General features: G+C 34.8%; 1 protein-coding gene across 10 annotated transcripts; it reads left to right on the top strand.

Annotated features, from left to right (window-relative positions):
* The first annotated feature begins 4006 nt into the window (after positions 1-4006).
* On the top strand, positions 4007-19986 carry LOC115959452 (TMV resistance protein N-like). 10 transcript variants are annotated; one of them, XM_031077852.1, is made up of 12 exons: positions 4007-4794; positions 5142-6240; positions 6337-6645; positions 6731-7819; positions 7892-8673; positions 8823-8956; positions 10707-11088; positions 12910-13120; positions 14062-14268; positions 14738-14914; positions 18557-18809; positions 19369-19986. In XM_031077852.1, exons 1-5 carry the CDS (start codon positions 4283-4285, stop codon positions 8618-8620), a joined length of 3738 nt encoding a protein of 1245 aa, XP_030933712.1. In that variant the 5' UTR covers positions 4007-4282; the 3' UTR covers positions 8621-8673; positions 8823-8956; positions 10707-11088; positions 12910-13120; positions 14062-14268; positions 14738-14914; positions 18557-18809; positions 19369-19986. The 10 variants fall into 10 exon arrangements, with proteins under 10 accessions (XP_030933712.1, XP_030933720.1, XP_030933710.1 ...); XM_031077860.1 differs by having other exon boundaries at positions 12924-13120; positions 14699-14914; XM_031077850.1 differs by having other exon boundaries at positions 12924-13120.
* The last annotated feature ends 494 nt before the right edge of the window (positions 19987-20480 follow it).

The raw sequence follows: 20480 nt of genomic DNA on the forward strand, positions 1-20480 counted from the left end.
ACTTCTAGGCTTCTAAAAATTCTTTATGTTGACATATCGAATTAGACCTAAAAATGAATCCTCTGTCTCACTTTTTTCCTTTGATTTTTTTTCATCTCTTCATGTAATTTTTATATTTAATTGTTATTTTTAAATAGTGAAATTTTACACTTTAGACCCTAATTTATGGCTTATATCAATTTAAACCTAATTAAAAAATTAAGTCCAATTTTTAATATGATTAGCCAATGCATGGATACACAATCATAAAAGCAAATCCCAATAGCAAACACAAGAACCCAAACACCACGAAGTGTTTGTAGAGAAAAAAAAAAAAACTCAAAACTCTCCGGAGACTATAGCACCAACTAATGCACTAACTAGAATAGTTGTGCAATACATCGCACTTACAAACCCTCCAAACTATATAAATGAAATTGCATTTGTGCTTGAATAAAGTTTAGTTACAAAATTGGTTGTAATCTTAGGCTACAACCTTACTCAATAAAATAAACATTGAAACATATTTTGAAAATCTAATCGTTGAATTGCAAGTTTTTTATACTCTTAATACACATGTCAAATTTTGTGTCAATCGGATATTATTTACTGTATGATCTATACGTTTATATTTTATGCATAATTTTAAGCTACAAAAACTTGTAATTTAAATAATTTATTGATAACATAGCTATTATTCTTTAGTTTTCTAAAATTTTTGCAAGCATGGAGGATATAAAATGAAAATGTAATTCAATGGTGAATTTGTTAAAATTCGTATAAAAAAAAAGATATTGAGTAAGGTATTTTGAAAATCTAATCGTTGAATTGCACATTCTTTATACTCTTAATACACATGTCAAATTTTGTGTCAATTGGATATTATTTACTGTATGATCTATACGTTTATATTTTATACATAATTTTAAGCTACAAAAACTTGTAATTTAAATAATTTATTGATGACATAGCTATTATTCTTTAATTTTCTAAAATTTTTTCAAGCATGGAGGATATAAAATGAAAATGTAATTCAATGGTGAATTTGTTAAAATTCGTATAAAAAAAAAGATATTGAGTAAGGTTGTAGCCGTAGCTAAACTTTGTCCTTTGAGCTTTGCGCTCTTGCTCCCAACTAATTACACCAATCCTTTTTCCTTGTTAGTTTTTGGTTTTGCAAGTTGAGTCACCTATTAGAATTATAATTAAATGATTACATTAATTGTTTTATAACAGTTTAATCTTTTGGCACAATTAATAATTTATTATGGTATCAAAATCAAAAATTATAAGTTTGATCAATGTTTTCATTCTATGTGTGTAAGGTTTTGAATCTCCTCACTATGGATTTGGTAATTGGAGAGTTTTTATTTTTGTTGATAAAATTGGAGAGGTTAAAGGTAGAGAGACAATATAGATTTTTGCTCTAGGGTAAAGGGTAGCTCTCTCACACTTCAATATGAGAATCAAGTATTGCATTTCGTGGGTTGAGAAGGCTATATAAGAGTTAATTGGATGGGTACAACAGGGAAGTGTGTAACTAAAATTCTATTAGGTTCTAACAATCTTGCTCAATTGAGTGTCAGGCGAGATTGCAAGTAACAGATTTTCAAAACTTGCACTTTGCTTGACATTGCGCATGACACACCAAATTCACTCATCCAATATGCTCAATGCAGCAACTTCAACTCCAATACTTGACTTCTCAATTAAATACAAATTAACTGACAGAAGTACAAAATACATGGAAAATCAATCAATAGCAAGAACATAAAATTGAGTTAATAGGTTTTATTGATTTTTATATGAACTCACCCTTTTTTTAATATATAATTAAATAGTTGAGAAGTAAAAATTTGAATTTTGAATATCTATATTAGAAATATTACAAGGTGTTAACAATCTTGGTTGTGAACTAATTATTAACGTATCAACTACCATTCACAACTGTCATCTCATTAAGAAATATTTTGTGAAGATCGAATAAAATCAAATCAAACCAACAATTCTAAAATCCAAACATGAAACTATTAAGAGTTTTTTTTTTTTTAATTTTTTTTTTTTAAGAAAGAGATGACAAAATGTGATTTCGAAGCCGGTTTGTAGGAAAGTATTGGGCAGAGCCCAGAGACAACTGTCCTAAATAAAGTGCACATGATGACCTTTAGCTCAAATTCAAAAGGTAACGAATAGACATAATTTCTAGGTGATTTCTGCCTTGACTAACCAAAATAAAAAAGTGAGACAGAGGGTACAACATTCATGTGTCAAGTATTCATTTTTTTCAACATCAATCAATAAGTTTGCAAGTGGTCTCCCATCTTCCAGGTATCTTCCCGGTAAAATAAGACTTAGAATAATAGAAATATATGGGTTTTTATTTAATTTTCTAATTAACTTCCAAGTAATTCTCTTCTTATCCATCAAAAGAGAAAGAAAGGTAATTCCCATTGTATGTGTCAATAAAGATGAAGTGGGTGTCCGTAGTAAAGGTATTATAGATAAAGGTAAAAGTTAGTTAAAATAGTATAGTGGGACTTATAAATAGTGCTAAAAAATACAGTGACACTCATAAATAATAGTAAAAATAAACTAAATAATAAAATAATTTTAATTTTTAATCTTAAACCAAACGTGCACTTAGTGAAACTATTTATTTATATATAAAAAAATGCGCATTTATTATTTCAACGTAACTATACTTGCTTCTCATACCATCATGGCTACAAATTTGAGGAAATAAATACTTATTTATACTCCAATTTGCTCCTTTATAACTCCTTTTTACTATTGATTTTTTTTTTTTTAGCTTTCTTAGATAGCCGTGAAATTTTAAAAATCTTATCAATCTATTTTAAATTTATAGAGTGGATTTTAACACATTATTGTAATTATTTAACATACTATCAAATTCTAATATTGTGATGGTAAATGCTTATTTAAAAGAGCAACAAACTCACCGACACACCAATAATTCACAATAGTTTCACACTTTCCCTTACTGGTAACAAAATCCAATCGGAATATTTTAGAATAATTGTTACTGAGATTTTAAGATATGTTTGCAAGGCCTTCCAAATTCATTGCTACAATAATTCTTCGTTGTTGTTGTTGAAAAAGAAGACACCCACTTCAACTTTACACGTACGCTCTTTAACTCAGAGGGAAATTGCATAAAACTCAAGAAGTCAAGGCCTTTTTTTTTTTTTTTTTTAATGAGAAGATGGGAAGGGAGAGGGACACTTTAGCTTGAATGCTTGACTTGCATTTTGCTAAGTTCACTTATAGCCTTATTTAAAATTACTCTCTTTTACCATTAAAATCTTCTAGATTTCTTAGAAATTTTTTAAATCTTATGATGTTATATATTTTTATTTAAAAAAAAGAGAGTAAATTTAATTTTAACATTATCAATAATCTAACACATTATTACATTCTAAAATTGTGATGGTCAAAGTTTATTTAAAAGAAGAACAAAGTTATGAACAGAGCAAAAAATTACAAGAATAATATTTCTAAATTTTTTTCTTCTAATTAATAAACTTATATAGTAGTAAAATTTATAATGGTGTGACAAAATTCAGTTGGCATATATATTTTAAATGTTAGTACAAATTTTTTCCAAAAAAATAAAATGATAGTACAAATTTTGAGATATGTTTTGCAAGGGCTTCCTCGTGATTTCCCACTGCATTGCTAAGATGGTTTCTCGGTGGTAGAGGCGAGGACAGGGATACCAAATTTCTAACTTTACACATACGCTGCTTTGACTAAAGAGCTTAGAAGAGAACGAGGGGTGGGGTGTTTGACAGAGAAATTTGAGTGATGTTGTTTGAGTGTTTTTATACATGTATAAGTAAAAAAGTATATATAATATTATTTGAAATACTCAAAAATGTGTTCTAATTGAGATACCAAACGAGCCTTACTTATTACAACTTTGCGAAAATAAGTAATTGACTACGACTACGCGGAGATCACTTTATTAATTATTGATGTATAAATGCCTGTCCCTCTCACGCATTCTGTCACTTCCAAACACCAACACCACTCGTTTTTATTGTAACTCAGCCAGCGTTTATTCAAAAGAAAATTTGGGGGCTTTTCAGTTTTCTCTGCAGTTTCGTAAAAAATCTGTGAACTCGCTTTTCAAGCCATCTCCTTTTTTCTTTTCCGCTTCTTGAAATTAAAATCCAACTCAAATTTGCTTTCTTCTTCCTTTATTTATAATTTCTTTTGTGTGTTACACTCTTCAAAAAAACTATTTTAATATATTTTAATACATAGCTCTAGCATATTTCCAATGGATTTTCTGGCCATAGAAAACGCCTCCTCCTCCTCCTCATCTATTCCTCCTTCTTCTACTCCTGGATGCAAATACGAATACGACGTGTTTCTCAGTTTCAGGGGCACCGACACCCGCAACAATTTCACAGACCATCTATACGATAGGTTGGAACAAGTAGGCATATCAACATTTAGGGACGATGAGAGGCTCGGGCAAGGAACAGAGATTAACTCAGGGCTCCTGAGAGCAATAGATGAATCGAAAATCGCTGTTGTCGTTCTATCCAAACAATACGCTTCGTCGCGTTGGTGTTTGATCGAACTAGCAAAGATCGTTGAGTGCATGGACAAGAAGAAGCTGACAATCCTTCCTGTGTTCCACTATGTGGATCCTAGTGATGTCAGGAATCAGAGAGGGTCTTTCGCGGAAGCTTTTGCAAAACATGAAAATCGATTCAAAGATGTGAAGACTTGGAGAGCAGCCTTGACCAAAGTTGCCAATCTCTCTGGATGGCATCTAAAGGATAAGTAAGAATTTCTTTTCTTTTCGAATGATGGTTTTTATTTTTATTTTTATTTTAATTCCTGAATTTTCTTATCGTTACTTTCTTTACTTTGCCATATGACATCTTTCTTTTACTTAGCCCTCCCTGTATATGACAAATCTAGGAAATTATAAGCTCGAATTGGACTTTGGTTGAACAACATCGCATGCATATATTGTTTGTTCCACGTGCATACTATACACTTGTAGAGTTCCCCCTTTTTTTACTGAACGAAGCTCAGATTGTATGTTTGCTGAATATTTTGTCTCTAAATTAATGTGTCTCTAGCTCTGCCTCATCGAAATTGTTGTTCTGCTATATTCTTTGCAGTTCTGAATCAGAAGTTATCAAAAAAATCATTCAAAGAATAAGTAGTGAGTTGGATCCTGAAGTCCCATTTGTTTCCGAGCACCTTGTTGGAATGAACTCCCGTGTGAAGGAAATGTTGGATTTATGCTTGGGTGAAAGGTTGAATTGTGTCCGCTTAGTTGGGATTTGTGGTATGGGTGGAATCGGTAAAACAACTCTTGCCCGAGAAATTTATAATAGAATTTTTCGTAACTTTGAAGCTAGTAGTTTTATTGCTAATGTTAGAGAAGAGTCTGAAAGTGGAAGTCTAGTTTCTTTACAGAACAATCTTCTTTCTAAGATCCTCATGGGAGCAGAAAACAATATTTCAGATGTTGAAGAGGGAAAGAAAATTCTAAGGAATAGACTCTGCAATAAGAAGGTTCTTATTGTTCTTGATGATGTGAATGAGGATAAACAACTGAAAGCATTAGCTGGGAATGATTGGTTTGGTCCAGAGAGTATAATCATTGTAACAAGTAGAGATAGACACTTGTTGAACACTTCTTGGGATGGGGTGATTGATATATATACAGCTGAGGGGTTGAATGATGATGAAGCAATGCGGCTTTTTAGTTTGAAGGCTTTTAAGAAACCTCATCCTGAAGAAAATTATGTGGATTTGTCTATAAATTTTGTGAGTTACGCTAACGGCCTTCCTTTAGCTCTTAGAGTTTTAGGTTCTTCATTGTTTGGTAAAACACCTGATGCATGGAGAAGTGCTCGAGATAAATTAGAAGCAAAACCTAATAGAGTCATTATGGATGTACTTGAAATGAGTGTTGTTGGGCTTGATGATACACAAAGAGATTTGTTTTTAGATATTGCATTTCTCTTTAAAGACATGGCCTACTATCGCATAAGAGATACTCTAGAAAGTTTAGGTCACTGTACCTACGATATTGATGTTCTTAAGGACAAATCTCTTATAACCATTACTTCAAATGGAGCTCTTTGGATGCATGATTTGCTTAAAGAAATGGGTCGAGACATTGTTCGTCGTGAATCCCCTGAAGAGCCTGGTAAACGTAGTAGGTTATGGAGTTATAAGGATGTCTTACATGTATTGACAAGTAATGCTGTAAGTTGACAAATTTAAACTTGAATTTAGAAAAGTATATATTTTCTTTCAAATTCTTCTAATACTTTTTCTAATTTCATTGTTTTTGGTTACTAGGGAACAGAGGTAGTTAAAGGCATAATGCTAAACATGCCTATTGAAGCAAAGGAACGCTTGAGTGCTGAAGCCTTCACAAAGATGAAAATTTTGAGATTTCTTAAAATTGGTTATGTGCATCCTCCAGAAGACCTCATTGGAGGTCCTATCCAACTTCCACAAGGTCTCAATTATCTTTCTAACGAGTTACGCATAATAGATTGGCATGGATATCCTTCAAAATCCATGCCAACTAGTTTCCAACCAAACAAACTTGTTGAACTAAGAATGCATAACAGTGACATCAAACAACTATGGAAAGGAATTATGGTAAGATTTTCACTTATACAATTGTGTTTTTCCTTCATTTTCATTAAGGCATGAGTTCGTCTAATTATTTCTTGGTTTATAACAGATTTTAAATGAGTTAAAACTCATTGACCTTAGTGATTCTCAAAACTTGATTGAGATCCCAGACCTTAGTGGAGCCCCAAATCTTAAGCAGTTGATTCTTAATGGTTGTACAAGACTGTCTAACGTTCATCCATCTCTTGGAAATCTCAAACAACTTATTCTATTAGATATGAGTGGTTGTAGGTGCCTCAATAGTCTTCCTCACAAGATCAACTTGGAAGCTCTTGAATTTTTTGATCTTCGTGGTTGTTCAAAACTGAAGAAATTTCCATATATTGTGGAAAATATGCCACGTTTGTGGAAACTTTGTTTGAGTGAGACTGCTATAAAAGATCTATCATTATTAGTGATACACTCCACTGGCCTTATAGAATTGGATCTAAGAGATTGCAAAAACCTTTCAAGTCTCCCTATTGCAATTTGTAGTTTGATGTCTCTTAAAACTCTCAATTTATCTGGCTGCTCAAAACTTGATGAATTGCCAAAAAATTTGGGGAAAATCGAAGGTTTGGAGGTGTTAGACTTGAGTGGAACTGCTATAATGGGCCTACCTTCATCCGTTGTTCACTTAAAAAATCTCAAAGTACCATCTCTCGCCGGATGCGTGGGACCATCATCTAAATCATTTAATAAGCTCACGAGGTTTCCTTTAATGCAACCTAGAAGAAGTCCAAATCCCATGGGCACGCTAGAGCATTCTTTAATAGGCTTATGCTCTTTGACCGAACTTAATCTAAGTTATTGCAATATTCAAACAATTTCTAATGTTCTTGGGTGCTTGTCATCTTTAGAAAGTTTAAATCTAGGGGGAAATAATTTTGTTTGCCTTCCTGAAAGTGTCATTCAACTATCTAATCTAAGATATCTTTATATTGGTAGATGCACTCATCTTCGAATGTTGCCCAAGCTTCCATTAAATATTAAGTGGATTGATGCAACAAAGTGTACCTCAATGGAAACATTATCATTAAGACCAGAATCCAATTTTTGGCCAAAATTTTATCTTCTCGGTTGCAATAAATTGATCAAGAATCAAGACTCCGGTGACCTGTTTTCAACAATGCTAAGACGTTGTATCATTAATACCCAGGTCTGTCTCTCTCTCCCTCTCTCCCTCTCTCTCACATGTGACGTTCTAAGCATCATGAATTGTATGTTTTAGGGTCAGCAAGATGCTACTGATTACTCTCTCATGATTGCTGGGAGTGAAATTCCGAAATGGTTTAGCCACCAAAATGTGGGGGGTTCAGTGAATCTGCAAGTGTCCTCAGATTTATTCCTTAACAAATTGATGGGAATCGCTGTGTGTGCTGTCTTTGTATTCGGCAAGCATGATGAAGGACATCTTTGGTGTACTGTTAATGGAGAAGCTGGAATTGGCCATATTTTTTCCAAGGAATTTGATAAGGTTGAATCATATCAGCTTTGGCTGCAATATTTTTCCTCTACACGCCTTGCATGCTGGAAAGAAATACTGAATAAAGTCGACGCTGACGGATTCAGCCAGATTGAAGTTAAATTTGAAACCTTGGGTCTAGGATTGGAGGTTACGAAATGCGGGGCCCATCTGGTATCCGAGCGAGACATTGAAGAGCTAATAAACCAAACTAAGGCTGGGCCTAGCAGCTGCATCATCACTTCTTATGATGGGGATGGTTTTGAGGATTCAGAAAAAGATACCAAAATTAAGCGAAGCCGTGATGACTCTGTTGGGGAAGGGGCTGGACCTAGTGGAGAAGCTACCTCTAATGATGAAGACGAACCACACCCAAAGAGGATAAGGCTCCCTAATCTGATTGAAAGATTAATTCCACGTTTGGGAAATTGGCTTGGGAATTCAAGCACACAAGAACAAGGTGACTCTGATTGCGAGGAAGAGAAATCCCAGTGAAATTGGTAGCTTTGATGAAATTGGCTGATCAGCTTTCTTGTCTTTGACTTTTTGTAAGTCTATATCTTTTCTCCCTCTTACGGAGCTTGTTGGTAGCTGCATATTTCTTTCTTTCTTTTTTAAAATTCGTTGAATTTCTTTTCTTTTTATTCTATGACAAGGTTCATTTTAGTTTGGTAATCTGCTTTCTCATTTCTACCAGCTACCTCATACTGGATATGAAGAAGTATTTTATTTGGGCTTTGTTGAAAAGGAGAAACTGTCATGTTGCTGGCTGATGAAAAAGCATGTGGAACTGATTGTATGGTAGTCATTTTTGTTCAATTGTGTTGGATGGTATATTCGGAACTCTTTGTTATTGCTCTCTTTTTATAGTATTTACTACAACTTTCCATAGGAGAATGCAATGGTACTCTAGTGTTGTAAAATCAAATGGAATGAAGAAAATTTGGGCCTCTGTTTCCAAGTGAAGTTAAATTGCAGCAAAGTAGATAAAATTATTTGCAAAGCTTTCTTGTTGTGTACAATAGAACTAATGCAACTAATTTATCATTTAGAAGTAGGACAACTATTTTAAAACTTAAAGGACCCTTCTTTTCTCTTTTTTTATTTTGACTTCACACCACACCACCCATTGTTTGGTTGATTGGAAAGCTGTGGAAATTTTCCTTTTTGGTATTTGTATTTTGTGCTGAGTTTGTCCTTGAATTAGGCCTGAAATAGTTGAATTAGGTTTTTGAGTTTTGACTTGTTTTTCTGGGTCCCAATATAACAAATTTACAAAATATCATTATTTTCTGTTTTTATTTTAATAATTTGATTTAAGGACGAAATTTTGTCTAGAACTCTTGATGTGCATGTGTCTATATGACAAGTTAGCTCTGTTGAGAGCTTTTTTGGTCATGTGTTGTATGCAGCAGGTAAGGGTTTTCGTATCAGATTTTGGTATGACCCTTGGAGTAGCCCTACTGCCCTGAAGGATTTATATCCGGCTATGTTTGCTATTGCTATGGATAAGTCAGCTATGATTTCTGATATGGTTGACTATGCACCAGATGGGGGTGGTAGAAGCCAGAACTTACGTTTCCGTCGTGCTTTTAAGGATTGGGAGACAGGGATCTTTTATGATTTTTTTGCGCATATCTCATCCAAGCTACCTAGAGGGGGTGATGACACCATGATATGGCAATTGAACCGTAGTGGTGTTTTTGATGTGCGCTCTTTCTATTTCTCATTGCTAGCAGCCCCGTCGGTGTCTTTTTCTTAGAAGAGCATTTGGTGTGTTAAGGTCCCTAAAAGGGTGGCTGTCTTTTTATGGACAGCTGCTAGGGGTGGGATTCTTACTATAAACAACCTTGTTAAGAAGGATTTACCTCTTGTTAATTGGTGCTGCCTTTGTTGATGTGAAGAGGAAACTGTGGATCACTTATTGATCCATTGTAAGTATGCTCATACCTTGTGGAGTGAAGTCCTTCGTTTGTTTGGGGTTCAGTGGGTGATGCCGAAGAACGTTGTTTTTCTCCTCTCTGCATGGTGGAATTGGTTGGGGAGTCACACTTCAAATGTGTGGAATATGGTTCCAGCGTGTCTTATGTGGTTAATTTGGAAGGAACGCAATGCCCGAACTTTTGAGGAAACTGAGAGACTTGTAGATTGTGTGAAGTCTTTGCTGCTTAGGACTTTGTTTGAGTGGTCCCGTATTTGGGGGTTTACACATTGTCATTCTTTGTTTAATTTTCTTAATTCTGTTAACCTTTCTTTTTGATTGGTTTGTATTTTTTTCAGTGCAGTGAGTTTACTATCGTAAATCCATTGTACTTCTATTATCAATAAATTTGTTATTACCTATCAAAAGAAAAAGAGCAAAGCTATAATATTAATTTCTTTCTTTAGAATATTTGTAGTATATGGATACTATGCTATCAATTATATCATTTGTTTGGTTATTGCTAGTCAAAATCATATTTTTAATGCACTTCTTTATCAGACTACGATCATCCAACTACCATCTTTGTCAATTCTAAATAAGAAACTTCTCATTGTTTTATTTGTCATTTGGAAACTGATGTCAAGTGATTCCATCTAGTTGCTTTGATGTGGCAGTCCTATATATTGTGTGGATCACGTCCAGATTGGTTGAATCAATACAATTGCATGGAAGCTTCTATTGCTAGCAACTGCCAAAGCTTGAATGTGCAGAAGTGTGTGCTTTTTCACTGTTACATGACTTCTTTATCTGATAATTGGGGTCTCATTTGTCAATTGACGGTTGATAATGGAGAAAGATATAAGCAAAATTGTTTGTGAAGCAAGACCCTGTAGATTTAGAAGCTATGTTGAAGAAGTTTAGCCTAAAAGACTCAGATTACACGTTGATTCCATGCTTAAGGATGAGGGAAAACAAGATGTACAATATCCTCTTGCATTGCTGCCTTCATTACTTTTGAGCTTTTCCTTTTTAGCTACTGGTATGCATCCACCCCCCAGTTTTCTGTCATAGATTTATTTCAAATACCTCTTTTATTTCCTCTTTTCTTTGTGATTTGATTAAATATTACTTCCCCATGGTGTAACTTCAACTCACACATCACATCAGTACTGCCTTATTTGGATTTTTTCAAAATTTCTGTGGATGAATACTTCAACAGTGAGCAGAAATTTATACCAAACTTGTGTATTTCCTATATTTAGCTTTCCTATCGATCAAATTTTCCAAGGTTGCATACCTACATGAACTTGGGCCTAGTTTTTTTTTGTTTTTGGATGAATGAAAAATATTATTAAGAAAACACTCAGTATAAAGCCATATGCAGCATAACAATAGCAACAACAGAACAACTAGACATGATATAGGCATATTTGAAGCAGAGCAAAACTCTTTTTAAAGAAACACTTTCTGGATTTTCCGAATGCAATATTGACTCTTACTAGGACACCAAATACAATCACAACAGCACCTAGCATAAAAATTATAGATGTAGCAGGAAACAATTTAGCATGACTGCACAGGATTCCCTGGCTTCATTTTGAGAAATGATAGTGGAATATTCCAACTTTCACATAGAGACATATTCATGCTAGAGTCTATGAAATTCCCCCTGGCTGCCATCCTTACACCAATCTTGCATTTCTTCAACTGCTCCTCGCTTTAAGTATTCCTTCCACGAATTCTGGCATTTCTATGACTCCATAAATGGTATGTGAAAAATCAAACACCACCTCTCTCTCTCTCTAGAAATTTCTCTCTTGCTCTCTCTCTGGAATTTTCTTTCTACAAGACTCTCTTGCACAATTAAAGTCCAGCCACAATTTTAGGATGTCTAGAAGCTTAGAGAAAGCAGTATACTGTTACTGGGCTAGAAATATCAAAGTCGGTGACTTAACTGACTTGAACCAAGTATAAATAGGAAGTGATGATGCTTATTTGCTGTGTGAAGTGTAAGCACCAATTCCTAGTGTGAGTGTATATGTCCTTACAAGAGTGAGTGTGGTAAAGTAAATTGCATGTGTCCGTTGTGCAGAGCAAGTGCGAGTGAGTTGGTGTGTGCATTATATGAATTTAGTTTTGGAAAAGTGTAAAAGGAAAAAGTTGATGTGTATGTCTATTGTGTAACCAAAGTGTGGTGTGTGTCTATGCAGAAGTGTCTTGTCTTTAATTTGAAATCAAAATTTGTTTTGTTCTTCATTACGTCTTGTGGTCTTTTTCTTTCCTCAACATGGTATATAACACCTGCCATGCTAACTTACATAAGGACTAACTTACACAAGGAAGCTTTAAGACTCTTTCCTTTTAAACTTTCCAACCCCCATTCAACAATCTTGTTTCAATTTGTTTCGGGAGAGTCTATGAAGAATCTGTTCATAACTTCACTCCACAATCTTTTTGACAAACTGCATTCAAAATATAGTTGGTCTCAACTGTCTGTGCAACTTCTTCAAAATGAATACAGAACATCCCTTTGTACCCCCACTAGAAGTGTTTACCCCAAGAGGATAATATGTATCTCATAACAAGCCAATGGATGAAAGCACGTGCGGCATGTCTCTGAATGGCTGTAGAAAAGCAGATTAGCACTTACGGTATTGTTAACATCTGGTACTAGTTAACATCACATTTTTTACATAGCGAACTGGCTTTTTGAAGGGAGACACCCATCAATCTAGGTACAGCTACTGCTTCTGCTCAAGATGAATAATCACAAACCAGAATAAGATTTAGAAGTTAAGGAAAATAATAAAATCATTTCTTTGTCCAATAAAAACATTTTCCAAATAATAGGTGGTTTCAGAATTTTTCTTGCAGATGAATTCAAAGATTGTTGACTACAACGGATTGATTAGTTTCCACAAAAAGCAATGGATTCTTGGAGTTGAAATGTTTATTTTATCTTACATTAAGCTGCAAAGGTTTAATTGACTGAATGATTAGTATAAGGCCATTGTCTGCTACGGTCAATGATAGGGAAGGAGGACCATGCCATGCCTTATTACCTTATTAAGGTGAGAAGGGAAGTCTAAAAATTAGTAGCTCTTGAGCATGTTTACTTGGGTGATAGATGAGTGTAAGAAGCTTATTATCATTTCCTCATTTTTATTTTTAAGTTTCAAATGATACAATGGGAAATACTACCTTCTGCTTGATTCTACATACAACATAAGTGTCCCATTACATAGTTCCGACATGTATGATATGTTGACAGGATATCATGGATGCATCTGTTGTGACACTGGTTATAATTGGACCCATTAGCATTGTATAAATGCCCCTTGGCCCTAATAGTTCTATCTATTTCTCCAATGTCCACCAGAGGTGGTTTGCTCTGTATAGAAACTAGAGAATTGGACCTAAGTGGATTCTAGACATGGCTTTTCCTTCAATACACTTAAAATTTTTTATGAGTGATGTTATGATCATATATATAATATTAAGTAGATTTACTAATTTAATTAAGATTTATTTGGTAGATGATTCTTGATGGTGTTCAATTATTCATGTGTTATTAGATGAAAATAATTATTTGATACAATTATATATAATATCTAAAAATTGAAGCGTATCATTTATTACTTTTACGCTCTTGTTGAGCCACATCAGTGTAGCATTTTGGTCTACTTTAGTTCAATTAGGTCCACATTGGCCCTATTTGGTCCACCTTGGTCTATTCGGTCCATTTCAGTACACATACAAATCCATATGACTAAAGTAATGGTCGAATGCCTAAGTTGAATATATTGAATGAAATTATAGTTTATCCTTTATTCTTTAATTGTGTTATTACTGATCAGAATCATCTTTATCGATGTACTTAGCTCAAACTTTTATTTTATTTATTTAGTTTTACTTGTTAACTATGCAACTTTTTTTAGTCTACTAGTGCATCCAGACATGATTCTTAACAATTTGGAATTAGAAACTTCTCATCGTCTAATTTGTCATTCAGAAACCAAGATCAGATAAATTGACCATGGAATGCTTGACAGCAGAGATGATCGTCCTATTGCCAGTAGTACGGTTTTGGTGCTACTACCACCACTACACGGTCTTTGTGTGTCTCTGGGGTTGAGGCTGATGATAATGATGGAGTGGAACAGGTTTCAGAAACTCAAAAGATCAAAAAAGGTCCCACAAAGATCACCTGAAAGCATATGTATGTATATATATTCATCTAAACATTTTTTTGTTTGTGACTATTTCTCTGTTTGGCTGCAAGGAAACTTGAGGAAAATTAATGTAGAAATGATAAAAAGCTTTGAATTTTATCTCGTTTTGATGTTTTAGTTTTTGGGAATCATAAAGCTCAACTAAAATGGGCTGAAATAGTGGTGCTGGGCTTAGTTCTTGAGTTCTCAACTTTTTGGGTTTCTTTTGAAACATATAAATTTTGTTTACTTATCCTATATTTTTCATAGAAACTGGACGAGTGACAAAATTCTAGGGTTTATTCTTTCTTATGGTTTTGTTTTCAAAACACATAAGCACAGCTCCAGCAAGCCAGTTGTGTTTGGCTTTGCTAGAAATTTCTTTCCTTAACATAAAATGCATTTTTTTTTTTACTAAGAAAGTATAACTTATTGTAGGTTATGTTGTTTTGTATATATGTTTTCTGATGGTACCAGTTGGAGCAATGCCAGAAACCTTTGGAGGAGAATATAATTGTTTATTTGGGGACAGTTTGTGGGAAGACCTACATTGCTGTACTGCTTATACGCAAGTTGAGTCACTTGATAAGGAAGCCCAAGAAGAAGATATGCATCTTTTTACCCCTACGGTGGCTCTTGGCTCTGGTTTAGTAGGTAAGCTACTATTTACCATGTTGGTTTTGTAATTTGATGTTCAGTTTTGAGCTGTATTTAAGTTTGAGGCAATTTTCCTAGTTTATATGGCTGGTACATTGCACGGTAATGAAGTTGTGTGCTCCTTGGCTTGGCTAAGGTGGAAGGTCTTCAGGCGATGAGAAGGGGGTTGTGCTATTGGTTGTTAGTGCTTATGTATGCAATTTCTTATTGTGATTCTAGATTTTAATTAGGGGCTTTCTGATTTTAAGTGGTTCAATTTCACCTTGGAAGGAAGTTTGGTATTTAATAATTTCAATCAAGATTATACTATGAGCTCATTACTCCTTGAAAAATATTTACAAAATCAAATAAGGCTGGACAATTAGAAAATACATAAGCATCAATTTCTAGCATTGAGGATTCAATTGCTAGAAATTAGTCACAACCTTGATTGTGTAGAAGCGTAGGCTTACTCTTCTAACAACATGGTGATATGTAGAGTTTAAGCAAATAATAAGGCATTGCGTGACCTCTTTATCTAATAATTGGGATCTCATTCGTCAATTGATGATTGACAATAGCCAAAAAAAAAAAGCAAAATTGTAATTATGAGGCAAGACCTAGTAGAACTAAAATCTCTAAAGAGGAATTTGACCTTGAGAGACTGACACAACCCCTTGATCCCATTCTTAAAGATGAGGGAAAACAAGTTTTAGAATAACATTCCACTTCTCACACTGCTGCCTTCATTACTTCTGTGCTCTTCCTTTTGTCATAAATTTATATAAAAGATCTCAATTATTTCTACTTTTCTTTGTGATTTGGTGAGAAATTACTTTTCCATCCCTTTTACCCACATTAACACTGCCTCATTTTTCAAAAATATTTATTCGTTTTAAATTTCCTTGTAAATCAAATTTTCCAAACTTAGATCTGTCCTACATGATCTGTCATTTATTTTTTGATATGATTTTAGATTTGTGCACTTCTGTTAAGGACATCATAATTTGATTTTAGATCATATATAGTTTTGGCCAGTCAAATTGACACTGGCATTCTGGCTTAATGATTAGTTATTGGTGGGATGTGGATGTTGATTATCTAAGATTTGAAGTTTAAGAAATTTATAAACATGGGGAATTTTATTGCAAAATGTGCAACCTTACTTCAGAAATAGATAGATTGACATTGCCATATGTATATGCTTTCTATTCTTTTGGATAAACGTCATAAACATTTAAAACTTATGAGGTTCGTGAGGATTGTTGTTTGTAGGTTATAGTTGAATTAGATTGGCATAGAGAGAAGAAAAATAAATTAGAATATGTGATTGCCAGCACTTCACATCATTTAAATGGTCAAGGAAGTAACATATGAGAGAAGCATACTGCTTGTATATATGATCTGTGTGGGATTGGGTACAATGCTGGTGTCCACAGAAATTTTTATGGGACAATGTGCCAATTTGGAATTGTGTTGATGGATCTAATGTGCATGATTTGTACTGTTCTCTGTATCTCAACCTGCACTATAAAATATATTTTCAAAAGTTATACGAGCCCTTATGTATTATTTATTTTTCTTAAACTTAAACAATGGTTTTTTAATTAAGGAAAAATGATAGAATGAGAAGCTTTATACAAACCTCAATGCTAGCAAACCATAGTTTTTGACATTCTTAATGTTCTGGTTCTCTGGTGGGTTTTTAAACATACCTCAGTAAATGAAGCAGCCAAAGAAACTTTATTCATAGATGCTATGACTTTCAATTAAATCCCATGGTTTGTGATGCGGATGTGGAGCAAATCCTTCATATTCGGTTGTTGCTACTTAGTTTGCAGGCGGTAACAGGTTTGAAGGTTAATGTGCATAAGAGTGAAATGGTTCCAATAGGGGAGGTTGATGATGTGCATGCCCTGGTTGAAATTTTGGGCTGCAAATTTGGAAAGTTGCCTATGTCTTATCTTGGCATGCCTTTGGGGGCTTCACATAATTCCCCTTCAATTTGGAATCTTATTTTGGAAAAATTTGAGCGGAGATTAGCTGGGTGGAAGAAGCTGTATTTGTCTAAGGGGGGTTGATTGATGTTACTCAAGAGTACACTTTCTAGTCTTCCTACCTATTTTCTATCGTTATTCACAATTCCTACTCATGTGGCTAATAGAATTGAAAAGTTGCAAATGGATTTTCTTTGGGGTGATAACAAAACTCATTTGGTAGGATGGGATAAGATTTGTGCTCCTATAGCCAATGGGGTTTGGGGATAAGGAAACTTACTACTTTCAATAAGGCCTTTTTGGGGAAATGGTTGTGGCGGTTTAGGAAGGAAGAGGATCGGTTATGGAGGAGGGTGGTAGCTTCAAAATATGGGGAAGAATGGGGGGGTTGGACCTCAAAACTGGGTAGGGGAATTTATGGGTGTGGTTTGTGGAGAGGCATTCGCATGGGATGGGAGGAATTTAGCAAAAATTGTCATTTTGTTGTTGGGTTGGGGAATAGAGTGAGGTTTTGGCAGGATGGGTGGTGTGGGGGTCAACCTTTTCTCTTGGCTTTCCCAAGGTTGTATGGTATTGCCATTGATAAGGAGGTATCTGTTGAAACTTCTTTTTCAAGGCAGGGGGTGGAGAGGATAGAAGAATTTGAGATGTTCGTTTTATTCGAGAATTTAATGATTGGGAGATGGATGAAGGGTTGCATTTTCTTCGTATTTTGGGAGCTAATACTCCTCCAATGGATGTGGGAGATCGGATGAGATGGAAGTTGAAGCTTAATGGGGATTTTGATATTCGGTCATATTATAACAAATTAAGGAATTCTCCTTCAATTGTCTTTCCTTGGAAAGCTATATGGAAAGTAAAGGCCCCTAGGTGAGTTTCCTTTTTTGTTTGGTGTGTAGCTTGGAATAAGATCCTAACGGGTGATAATCTAAGATTGAGGAGATTGGTTTTTGTGGATTGGTGCATTATGTGTCAACATTGTGAAGAGACAGTAGATCACTTACTTCTTCATTGTGAGATGACTTATCGGTTATGGAGCTTTGTCTTTATAACTTTTGGCCTGTCTTGGGTTGTACCTAGTTCGATCCCAGACTTGCTTTTTGGTTGGTGGAATTGGTTGGGGAAGCACTTGTCTCAGATATGGAATTTAGTTCCGTTGTGCATCTTTTGGTGCATTTGGAAAGAACGGAATTGGCGAACTTTTGAGGATTTGGATAATTCCGGTGATCAGATGCTTGCTTCTTTTAGTGGGACTCTTTTTGATTGGTCTCGGGCTTGGGGACTCACGTCTAGTGATTCTCTCCCTTCTTTCTTTAGCTCTCTTTCTCTTTGTAATTAATCTGTGGATTGGTTTTCTTTTTTGTTTTCTTTATTTCCTTCTTGTATTTTCTGGGTTTGCTCTTTGTTCTTCATACATAGAGTAGCCTTTCGTTTATATAACATTCTTACTTATCAAAAAAAAAAAAAAAAATCCCAAGCATCTTTGTGTTTTCTAATTTGGTGCTCCATTTTACTAGACATCAATTAGTTCTTCTTACAGTCATTAAGGATGTCCTTGCTGTAAATTAGAATTATGCTAATATATTGGCTCTCAAGCTGTCAATTTTTTTTGTTTGGGGGGTGAGGGGTGTGCAGATTGTTGTTGACACTGTGTCTCTTGCAGATCATGCTCATGTAACTGGGCAAATGCCAGTGAATTGAGTGTTATCTTCTGGAGGTAAAGTGGACTTGTTGATGACTGCAGAAATGGTGGTTGGTTCTGCTTCTGCTGATGGCTGTGTTGTCCTTTGATGGGTTCAGCTGCTAAGTGGGGAAAGAGGCTTTTCATAGGATGTATTCCAATTGAAGCTACTATGGATAATGTGCAGTTGCATTTCAGTCAGTTTGGCCATGCTTTGGACTTTTATCTTGCCATGGTAAAAGTAGTGGATTTGCGTCTAGGTTAAATGAGAATGGTGTAAAGGGTTTGCTGATGAATATTACTTATTGCATTTTTTTCTTGACAACTATTTCAAAATGCTTAAACCATGGCCATGCAGCATGTAGATGGATGTGTTAAACCTACTTGGGTTTATTCAAGGTTTTAAATGGGCTTGCTTGCCAAGAGATACTTTTACCACCTTATCTATATAGCAAAAATTCATAATTCCACAAGACTAGTAATGGCTAAAATCAAGATGGTGAGATGTGACTACAAGGCGGAAAATGAACACATGATTGAGGGTAGCACTAAATGGAAAACAAATAATAAAAATTCTGCAAAATTCAATCTGGGATGCAAATTGAAATTTAGTAACTGTTCAGAGGCTTTTCCTGGTGCTAATTGATTGCATGGTTTTTTCATTTTGCTATTTGCACATCATGTAAACTGATTTTGTACTGTAATTGCATATGCTTAGTAGTATGTATCACATCCTTTTGGGTGTTGCTCATATGTTTTTGGCATGACTAATATCATGATGCATTTTTCTTCAGGATGAAAGATTGGGCAGAGGTGTGTCCTAGATGTCATCATGATATGCCTCTTCTCGGCTTTGGGACGTGCTTGGGCCTAATAGGCACTCATGGGTAGCTGGAGTATCAAAGGAAAGAGCCTCAGAAATTCCTTATTATCTTAGAGAAACTCAAGAATTCTTGGAGCGGTCAAAACAGAGGAAAACATATGAAGAGTTTGAGAAAAGATGTCAAGTTTAGGTTGATGTTTAAAGGAACTGGCTGCAACTTTATCCTAAACAGATTTCTCTATTGTAACTGGTTTGTGCCTTGTTTCATCCCTCATGACCTCTGGTTAAAAGTTTGCTAGTAGTTGGGTTTGTGATTGTTTTGTTTGTAAAAACAAGATGTTGGGTATGATTAGCACCAATATAGGGGCTGTAGTTTAGTCTAAAGACTCGCGTCTCTGTGTAGAAATGGGTTGGGATGATATAACACTGTTTTCATGCTAAGAAAGGAGTTTATGCCAGGGTAGATGCCTTTGTTGTAGTGGACTAGCTAAAGTCTGAGTGTTTCAAGTGTTTCTGTTTGAATTGGTGTGTTTCATATCAATAATAATTTCTAAATTATCCAAAATGATAAAAACAAGAGTCGTTCACATTTCTTTTGTGTAGATGCAACAATTTTTGAGTCTTGAGGAGTAAGGAGATGCACCTAGACCAGGCGCTTAACACTATCATTTCTTAATATGTTTGATGGTTGCATTTGTAATTGGCTTCCCACTTTTGCACGTTTGTATTCCATCCCTCTTTTGTCATTGTATTTCCCACTTTAGACCAGGAATATAGCTTCTGATGTGCCACACATCAAACCTTGTTCACATGAAAGTCACCATTAAAATGAGGCCATTAGCACTAGGCAATTATTATGAGAGTAGTATATACGAATTAAGTTTTTCAAGGAATTTCAAACTTCAACAAGGAATTCCAAACTTCAAAGAACATATGATGCTGGACAAAAATAAAAGTAACAAGGAAAGTAAAGATAAACTTAAGACTTAGCACTTAGGGTACTTGGAATCAACACCTAAGGTGTTATGAATCAACACCCAACTATTGAAAAATATCCGATATGAATTTCATTAATCAGGTCTA

The sequence above is a fragment of the Quercus lobata genome, chromosome 9 (assembly GCF_001633185.2).
Source record: "Quercus lobata isolate SW786 chromosome 9, ValleyOak3.0 Primary Assembly, whole genome shotgun sequence".
In the NCBI taxonomy this organism is placed as follows: domain Eukaryota; kingdom Viridiplantae; phylum Streptophyta; class Magnoliopsida; order Fagales; family Fagaceae; genus Quercus; species Quercus lobata.

Coding starts and splice junctions, on each gene's coding strand:
- LOC115959452 (XM_031077852.1), top strand. CDS start 4,283: ATGGATTTTCTGGCCATAGAAAACGCCTCCTCCTCCTCCTCATCTATT. Junction 4,795..5,141: donor GGATGGCATCTAAAGGATAA/GTAAGAATTTCT, acceptor TATTCTTTGCAG/TTCTGAATCAGAAGTTATCA. Junction 7,820..7,891: donor GTTGTATCATTAATACCCAG/GTCTGTCTCTCT, acceptor TGTATGTTTTAG/GGTCAGCAAGATGCTACTGA.